Source organism: Cephus cinctus, unplaced genomic scaffold, assembly GCF_000341935.2.
Source record: "Cephus cinctus unplaced genomic scaffold, Ccin1 Ccin1_scaffold1333, whole genome shotgun sequence".
Taxonomy (NCBI): Eukaryota; Metazoa; Arthropoda; class Insecta; order Hymenoptera; family Cephidae; genus Cephus; species Cephus cinctus.
The window spans coordinates 636,249-646,021 of record NW_014333751.1 but is presented as its reverse complement, the minus strand read 5'-3'; the positions used below and the strand labels follow the sequence as shown (position 1 = coordinate 646,021).

At 36.9% G+C, this 9,773-nt stretch overlaps 2 protein-coding genes across 2 annotated transcripts; one reads left to right on the top strand and one right to left on the bottom strand.

Annotated features, from left to right (window-relative positions):
- On the bottom strand, positions 1 to 2,155 carry LOC107272935 (cytochrome P450 4C1; the record flags this gene model as incomplete). Its single annotated transcript, XM_015750621.2, is given in 5 exon segments — positions 1 to 73; positions 154 to 247; positions 320 to 505; positions 1,633 to 1,723; positions 1,800 to 2,155. Coding segments are annotated over 5 exon segments (720 nt in total), but the record flags the coding sequence as incomplete, so codon positions are not given.
- Positions 2,156 to 4,836: 2,681 nt separating this feature from the next.
- Positions 4,837 to 9,063, top strand: LOC107272963 (cytochrome P450 4C1). Its single transcript, XM_015750682.2, has 11 exons — positions 4,837 to 5,175; positions 5,253 to 5,343; positions 6,031 to 6,216; positions 6,289 to 6,382; positions 6,463 to 6,565; positions 6,642 to 6,744; positions 6,818 to 6,927; positions 7,185 to 7,253; positions 7,417 to 7,585; positions 7,681 to 7,860; positions 7,980 to 9,063. The coding sequence occupies exons 1-11, from the start codon at positions 4,900 to 4,902 to the stop codon at positions 8,141 to 8,143; spliced, it is 1,545 nt and encodes a 514-aa protein (XP_015606168.1). The 5' UTR covers positions 4,837 to 4,899; the 3' UTR covers positions 8,144 to 9,063.
- The last annotated feature ends 710 nt before the right edge of the window (positions 9,064 to 9,773 follow it).

Here is a 9,773-nt window from a genome sequence, read left to right as displayed (position 1 = left end):
AACTTTTGTTTGCAGGCGGAAAGTCGGTGTGAATTTGTACAACCAGTCAGAAAATAGATACGGATGAGTAACTCTATACATAACATGATAATTGAAGCTATTATAAGAAATTGATCGTTTTAAACGATATTTTTTTAAATCTCATAAATATACCTGAACACGGCAATTGCGCTCATTTTATGAACAGCAAATTGAAATTTTGTCTGAAAATCTTCATCCTCTTGTACGGGCGTACCCATTGCGGTTTCTAAAAATAGCTTTTGTTATTCGTGCCTTCGATTGATTTATTAATTTTATCAAATCAGTCTGTTACTATTACCGCATATTGAACTCAGTGTAACAGTGGTGATAAGCGGGACGATGTCTTTCACAGTTTCTTCACCTTCCGCTTTCAGCGAATTTACAAGTCCTTCCGCATGCTCGATAAATGTTTTAGAATATTCGGGTAAAATGTTGAAATGAAAGGCTGGTGTAAGAATTCTTCGACGTTGACGCCATTTATGACCTGATAACGAAGAAAGATATTAAAATAATATATCATGCAACCAGGGCGTGAGGTGAATTTTTTTTGAAACACTGAAAAACAGTAACGCTCGAATTGCATGAGCCATTTCTTGCACGGCTGTGAGTAAAGTTCATGTGTAAAGTTCGATTTTCAGTGGGCGGAGTTGACAAGGAGTTGGCCGGACAAATATTAATTTTTCAAGAATAACATTCCGTGAGATCCTAATCGACGTAGAATCGTTTGGTGGCTAAAAATGAACTAGTTAAAAGTATTGGTGTCATTAGTTCTGCCCAAAATTGTAAAAGAATATTAGGACAATGCTAGTGGGGATCGACCAGACAATAGCGTCGAGTTTGTAAATTTGTATTTTATGCCATCTTTTCACTTTCAACTGCTTTCAACCAAATCCACCAGTAACACACAGTACCACCATTAAAGCACTGGAGCTTTATGGAACGTCAGTGCAGTACTGCCAGTTACTCTAACTGATTTCGGAACACACCCAATGTCCCAAAGCCACTAGCATTGCCCTAATTACCGTTTACAATTTTGGCAGACAAGTAATGATCATCAATCCTCTTAATTAGTCGATTTGAAGGCACCAAAGGATTCTACGTCGATTAAGACCTCACGGTATGTTCTTAGTTAAAAAATAAATATTTGTCCAGCCAACTCATTGTCATCGTGTGACCTACCCCACCACTATTGCCCTTACAGTATTTTAAGGTTTTTGGCAGCATCAATGACTATCAAAACTTTTAACTAAGTTATTCGTAACCACCAAACAATTTCGCATCGGCTTAACCCCTTAGCGAAGAAAATCGGTTAATAAATAAAATATGTCCGGCTAACTTCTCGCTAAAATTTGTTTTTAATATTCGAGAAAAACTATTGACTACCAAACCTTTTAATTATGCTACCAATTACCATCAAACGACCACCAAGCGATTAGAACAGAAAAAAATTAAAAACATTAAAAGTGTCCGGCTAACTTATTACACGTGAAAAAAAAGTACAATTTACGCACTGAAAATCGAACTTTACATATAAATTTTACTCACGTCCGTGCAGAAAGTTATTTTATTTATACTGAACGATTTTAATATTTTAATTCCTGACTTTCGTACCTGTGCTAGTGAGGAGACCAGTGCCGAACCATGGCTGAAGAGCCCTATATACCATACTCTTTTGTATGTGCTTTGAGTTGGTGATGACGGCCTACGATAATACGATTTGCCAGGATGAGTCGAAAGAAATTACAATACATTATCTGATCACGTGCGATATTTCTTACCGCAATATCATCGGGATGACGAATGTTTATTATTGGATGCGAGAGTCTCCAAATTTTATAAATCGGGTAATATGTCTCGTTCAGGTCATGTACAACATGCCAAATTCCTTCCAAAGATCTTATAAATACTAACAAATTTCCCACAATTGGATACGCCCTAGGGCCTGGAATCTTGTTAATGAGTTTACCATGCTTACTTTTATGAACTTTTAAGTGATTTGCAACTACAAATATAATTATTAAAATCGACAAATAGAGTGCTAGGTAGAGTAGCATTTTTCTACTGAACTACTGAAATGCGTGCTCTTCAAAAGCGAGTTGAACACGAACTGATACTGATTACGGTGCACAAGGAGAAGCAGTATTTAGATTATGTCCTGTGATCGTTCGATTGTGACGTTACTATTAGCATCAAGCCCTCTCTTGTATATTATTTTAAATAGAGAGGTATTGGTAGCTGACGACTTCGATGTTCAAACAAAAAGCGCGCGTGGGATCCACACGCGACTGAAGTGAAATTTAAATGTTGCAAGGGTAGTACTGAATGAAAAAACGCAAATTTTAAATTTAATCTCTTTCATAATATCTTCTAATTCGACAACAGGTGCTATAGGCTTGTGGTAGCTGAAATAGGAATTGAAAGTTTCTGAATTAACATTTTCTAAAAATCTACTGAAAACAGCATCAATCGTAGTACCGAATCTTACAGTTGGCATGCTTCTATCACCAGAAAGTCTTAAAGAAAATACTTTTTCCAAAAAATCGATTAGGGGTCGAGCTTGAGGTTTTACCAAGCCGACGTTGAAGTGGCCACTCAAATTCATCTAGCGCTGCCCCTGCCGATGTGTAGGACAGTAGTACGTGATGGATCAATTCAATAATGTCATCAAATCTCTGATTCGACAATATATACATAGCAACCAGCAGTATAAACTGCCTATTTTCGAGGCGAAATCTAGCTGAACAAATATCACCAATATTGCACATCCGTCGTGTGAAAAAGTAGATGGATGTGCAAAGACGACGACGGACCTGAAATAAAATCATCTCGCTCGCCATCTCAATACGCTTTGATCTCGTACATCAATCACATTGATTTTTATGGCAATCAATTTAGAACCCTCGATTCCTATACTGAATGTATCAATAACTTTTTCTCTCGCATAGCCGTTCATAAGATATTTGAATCGAAACATGTGCATACAAGTAATGCTATGAGTAAAGAGTCTCGACGGGACGTGCTCTGTACGGCGGGTTGCCTGTACTTGGCGCGAGACTCGGCCGAGTTTCTTTATCTGTGGATGTACCTAATTTTGATTGCGTCGTCTCATTCAAACGAGAAAATAGGAAGGATGGTCGTGTTGCTATTTATCAAAACTCAATGAACAGATCAATTGTCGTTACTCCGCATATGCTGATAAACCCTTCGAGAATACACTGGGTCAATTTGACCCATACCTCGATTTTGATCATAAATATTTTTAAGGCATTTTGAAAATCGACGGGCTTGACGCCCTCTACTTATAGTTTGGAGTTCTAACTATACCTCAAGATGCTCGCTTTGTAAAGCGCAGTACGCAGTAGGGTTTAAGAAGCGTCCGAAGTCAGTCTAGGGACATTGTATTAATTGTTGATGATAAGTCAGCTGCATATAAAATGATTGAGCACAATGACAAGAAAAAGCGAGGGGTTGCTTGCGTCCCCTTGCGATGAACATCGTCTTCATATGTGTAATGACTTGGGCGGAAATTAATAAATAAGTCAATTAGTATTAAAAATCATTAAAGTAACCAATAGTTTAATATTGATGCGCATTATTGTAATGCAAAAAAAATTTTTCAAAAATTTTGGCTAAAAAATGTTCGATTTTTTTTACCTTTACAACCATCTACGTTATCTAGCAAAATAACTATACTTTTTTTAAGGTAGAATAAAGTACCTTTTTTTTTCTTAATTCTACAACATTTCAAAAGTATACAGATAAATTTTTAGCTAAAAATATCGACATGAAAAAAAACGACAATTTTTTTCTAAATAAATTTTTCGAAAAAAAATTTTGTGATTTTTTCAGTATGTTAATAATTATAACGGCATTCTTTATTTATATTAATTGATTTGTCAATGTCTCAAGCACATCTGGAAGTTTTTTCAAGCCCATCGCGCACCTCGTTTTAAAATGGCGAACGATCAAAGTTCGCGTGGGGTCAGATTGACCCAGAGTGTTCTTCAAGCATGAAAAAATAGATGTGTTCTCGGAGGGTTAATCTACGTCAAATGGATACAATGACTGTTGATATGTGCAATATTAGTGATATTTGTTCACCTAGATTTCGCGTCGAAAGTGGGTAGTGTATACTGCTAGTTGCTATCTATATATCTCCGAATCAGAGAATTGATGACATTATTGAATTCATAGATCACATACTACTGTCATACGTAGCGGCGGGGGCAGCGCTACTCAAAACAGACTGGGGGACTTTATCCACGATTTTCAGGTATGACTTCAACGTCGAATTCGCAAAACCTCGAGCTACCTATGATTCGGCTTTTGATAAAAAGAATTTTATTCGAGGTTTACTAGTGATAGAAACATGCCAACTACAAGATTCGATAACACGATTGATGCTGTTTTAGTAGATTTTTAGAAAATATTAATTCACAAACTTTCGTTTCTGTTTTAGCTACCACAAGCCTATAATATCTGCTGTCGAATTAAAAGATACCATGGATACTAATACATGAATTTTCATTCAAATGTATTAAGATTGAAATGTTTTTTATTTATGAAATTGTTTACAAAAAAATTAAATGTAAAATTTGAGTTTTCTCATTTAATAATACCTTGGTAACATTTAAGTTTCACTTAAGTCCCGTCTGGAATCTACGCGCGCTTTTTCTTTGAACATCGAGGTCATCAGCTATTGATGACCTTTCAACTTATAATAATATTTAATAAAACGAAGATCGAAGCTAATAATAACGTGACAAACGAAAGAGCACAGGACAATCTACATACTGCTTCGCCTTGTGCAGCGTAGTCAGTATCAGTCCGTATTGAACTCACTTCCTAAGAGCACGCATTTTATATTTCAGTAAAAACATGTTGCTCTACGTAGTACTCTCTTTATTGATTTTAATAATTATTCTTATAGTTCCATATCACTTAATAGTACATAAAAGTGGAAACGGTAAACTCATTAACAAGATTCCAGGCCCTAAGGCATATCCAATTTTGGGAAATCTGTTAGCCTTTGTAGTACCTTTTGAAGAACTCTGGCATGTTGTACGTGGCATGAACGAAAAATATTATCCGATTTATAGAATTTGGAGATTCTCGCATTCAGTGATAAATATTCGTCATCCCGATGATATTGAGGTAATAAAAAACGGCATGTGATCAGATCATGTATTGAAACTTCTTTGGACTCATTCTGACAAATCCTATCATCGTAGGCCATCATCGCCAACTCAAAGCACATAGAAAAAAGTTTGATATATAGGTTCCTTCAGCCATGGTTCGGCACTGGTCTCCTTACAAGCACAGGTACGAAAGTCAGGAATTACAATATTAACATAAATTCTTGTTTAATATAAATAAAATAATTTTTGTAACCAATGCTCAAAGAATACCCTGCAACGTGTCGCCAAAGGGCACCATAAAATATTATTTTTTGGACAAATGAATTTCAAAATTATTTTAAAATTTATGAAGCCTATTAAACAATATTTTTAAAGCAGGTTAACTATGCCATCTCGCATAAAAAAAGGCCAGACGGCGTTTTTTTTTTTAACATTTGTTACAAACACTGTTTTATCTAACTGGTAAGAATGAATATAAGATTGGCACTCGCCTGATGGTTCGTATACCAAATTCCACACTTATGTGTTATACTCACGCGTACCAGATAGATAAAATACTGTTCTTCCACGCCCGTGAGCAAAGTTCACGTGTAAAGTTCAATTTTCAGTCTGTAGAGTCTACTTTTTTTTTATACTGAAATATGAAAAACACAGTTTACACACTGAAAATCGAACTTTACATATGAACTTTACTCACAGCCCTGCAAAAAATGGCTCATGCAACTCGAGCGTTATTGTTTTCACTCGCGCGATTGCGACAAGACTCGTCGCCGGCTCGGCCGGTTTGCGGGGATCACGTTTCATGAAAAATAAGTTCACTTCACGCACTGGTTGCATGATATATTATTTTAATATCTTTCTTCGTTATCAGGACGTAAATGGCAACAGCGTCGAAGAATTCTTACACCAGCCTTTCACTTCAACATTTTGACCGAATATTCTAAAACATTTATCGAGCATGCAGAAGGACTTGTAAATTCGCTGAAAGCGGAAGGTGAAGAAACTGTGAAAGACATCGTCCCGCTTATCACCACTGTTACACTGAGTTCAATATGCGGTAATAGTAACAGACTGATTTGATAAAATTAATAAATCAATCGAAGGCACGAATAACAAAAGCTATTTTTAGAAACCGCAATGGGTACGCCCGTACAAGAGGATGAAGATTTTCAAACAAAATTTCAATTTGCTGTTCATAAAATGGGCGCAATTGTTGTGTCAAGGTATATTTACGACGTTTAAAATAATATCGTTTAAAATGATAAATTTCTTATAATAGCTTCAATTATTATATTATGTATAGAGTTTTTCATCCGTGGCTTTTTAATGACTGGTTGTACAAATTCACACCGACTTTCCGCCTGCAAACAAAAGTTCTTGATATACTGCATGGATTTTCATTAAAAGTATGTTCTTCCTTCCACTCATTTATTGTTTGTCCCGTATGTATTATTAACGCCAATAATATCTCACGTACTGCAGATAATAAACATACGACAGCAATATCACGATGCAACCGGCGGGAAGTATTTAAATCAGTTTTCTACTGACAAGAAGAATATCGACGGGAACGAAGTGAAAGACAGTACTACACTTTCTAATATGAATTACTTAATAAGTTATTTGTTTGCTTACTTATTTAATTACTATTTCCACAGGTCAACGTAAAAGATTGTCAATGCTTGATCTTCTTATTGGAGTATCCAGAAATACTGGTCAGATAGACCTCGCTGGTATCAGAGAAGAAGTGGACACCTTCATATTCGAAGTACACTAAACTGATAAACGTTCTTTTTGTGTGGGACTTTTTATCGGAATACTAAATACCATAACCTTCGGTTATTTGTTATTCGTACACATAAGTCATTAGAAAAATGATACAAAATATCGTAGTCATAACATCCTTCAAATATTCCATGCTTTCAGTGAAGCGACCACGCAGTATAGTACAGTTCTGCATAGCTTAATGTACCTTCTTATTGCTTTTCTGTAAATGATTCATACGAATAAACCTGTTTATTACAGGGACATGACACCACGTCGATGGCTATATGTTTCATTATACAACTCCTTGCGGAGCATAAGGATATTCAGGTAACTTGACAGCATAGTAATTACTGCAGCCACCTCTTTATTTATACTTTTTTCTTTTCCTTGTGGGAGAATGTATTCGTCGGGTCATCCCGCCAAACAAAACCCCTTTAGCATAATGAATTTCAAGCATCTATACGACTGATACAATTTCTTCGAAATCCAGGAAAAGGCAAGGAAAGAGATCGATGAAATATTGAAACAAAATGATGGAGAAGTGACGATAACGGAAATCCAACAGTTCGCCTATCTTGATCGTTGCATCAAGGAGTCACTGCGTCTCTATCCCAGCGTGCCATTCATGTCCCGAAAACTGTCCGAAGATCTTCAATTAAGTATGTATTGAAGGAAGTAGTAAAGCTGCCAGTCGGACATGCAAGATCATTTTTTGTTAGAGTTTAATTGCAATCACATGCATGTATGATTATAGAGAATTATCTGCTACCTGCTGGAACATCGGTGCATATACATACCTTTGATCTCCATAGGGATCCCAATTTTTGGCCTGATCCTTTGGTGTTTGATCCTGATAGATTTCTGCCAGAGAAGATACAGGGTCGACATCCGTTTTGCTATTTGCCGTTCAGCGGGGGACCTCGTAATTGTATTGGTAAGAGAATGTATTATCGAACCTTGTGGGATTCACAGCGACTATACTTAATGCCTGTAAGCTATGGTCGGAAGCATCGTTAACCAAATTCACAAATTGAAGTTGCAACGAAATTTCAGGCCAGAAGTTTGCGATGCTGGAACTGAAGGCTATTATAGGTCTGCTGCTGCATAATTTCTACTTAGAAGCAATCGATCGCCCTAGCGAGACACGCTTTCTACCAGATCTGATATTGAGACCGGCTCATCCTATTCGCGTAAGGTTTGTTACCAGACGAAAGTGAAGTAACGGTGAGACAAGATAATAAACGGATTCTATATCACGTATTCTGGGATTTTCTTCGGATGTATTCGACTTGGGCGCTTTCACGCTTTTATCGCTCGTGAGCATTGCATATACTGTTCGACTTATAGTGCTGGGAGTGTTCACAGAAGTTACTTTTGGCAGTGTTCGATCGCATTAGGTCGTGCTCATGGACACTTTTTCCATCGAGATAGGGCAGTGTGAGCATGAGCATTTAAGCGCACTAATTCATAACATCGTTGCGCAAAAATTAAGCAACTTTTTTATAACATTAAAGGAGGATGAAACTGTATTATTACTGCATATTGCTGCATAACTGAAAGTATTACTTGTAAAGTAATTGTGCATTATTAAATATTATTATATATTATTAATAATGATTACAAAATATGAAGTAATCAAAGCATTTTCCAAGTATTCAAAAGAATAATTTTTTAATTTTCATCATAGTAATGCAGCCAAACATGGAAAGGGATCCACGAACATTTCATAATCATCATCAATATCATTATCATCATAAATTACGTCAAATAATTGTTCTATTATATGAAAAAAAATATAGCTTGATTTATATCCGTCATGTTGGCTTCCATTACTACTTATAACGCCAAACCGAACGATCTATCGGATCTATTGAAACCTGAGCGGAAGGGCGCAGAATCCAACTTGAACAAATATACACAGTGTTCATACGCCCGAGAACTGAAATCGTGTAAGCGCTCAAGTCGAACGCATCCTTAATATATTAGTTTCACTTGGGTACATCAGCAATAATTGATCATGTCATGAATTTTGTAGGGACGGTATTTTGTTATACTATAATTGACTTACAACGAAAAACGATTTGTACTTATCAAACATTATTACTATAGCAATTAATAAAAATTAATTTTAGCTTGTGTTGATATTTTACATTAGTTTGATTTTCTTGATCAGTATTGTATTAACTATTTTTAATTACGTTAGTTTACCTGGGAGACTAATTACTGTTGGAGACATTTTTAACGGGGATGAATGGCTGCGATCCCCGCGCAAAATGTCTCCGACAGAGGGTGACTTTATACTAGCAGGTGCTCAATAGCACCCGCACCTACCCCAAGTGAAGGAGACCCCCAAGCACAAGCACAAATAGGACTTTACCCAGAGTCAACGGACTACCCCTCCGACCTCCCGACTGACACATAGGATCGTCTCTACCCACACGAGTGCTCAAGGGTCAACGACATATTGAAGCGTTTTTAGCAAAGCGAACAAATTATACTAAATACGCGAGAGCTAGACACCTGGCTAGATTCACTATACGAAAGACCATGGCCGTAGATACCCTAAGGGGGCTCAAGGCCCCCATCGGGAGACCCATAAGGTCCTGTTGCGGCCACAACTTGGGCCACCAACCACTGAGCAAGCTAAGCGGATGAGGCGGAAGGGCAACCCCCGACATCATGGTCTACACGTCTAGCTATGCTAACATGGTGACTACTCTTATATGACTACTCGAATGAATATGCTCGACCCGGTCAGAGGAATAGAACAGGTAAGACAAGAACAATGGAAAGTGAGAGGGAACAGAGTGAAACTAGAAGACAGACAGGAAGATAAAAATAAAAAAG

Bases quoted from the DNA above. Each gene is read 5' to 3' on its own strand.
- LOC107272963 (XM_015750682.2), top strand. From the start codon at position 4,900: ATGTTGCTCTACGTAGTACTCTCTTTATTGATTTTAATAATTATTCTT. The intron at 5,176-5,252 runs GTAATAAAAAAC...CTATCATCGTAG, and splicing joins GTCATCCCGATGATATTGAG to GCCATCATCGCCAACTCAAA. The intron at 7,586-7,680 runs GTATGTATTGAA...GTATGATTATAG, and splicing joins GTCCGAAGATCTTCAATTAA to AGAATTATCTGCTACCTGCT.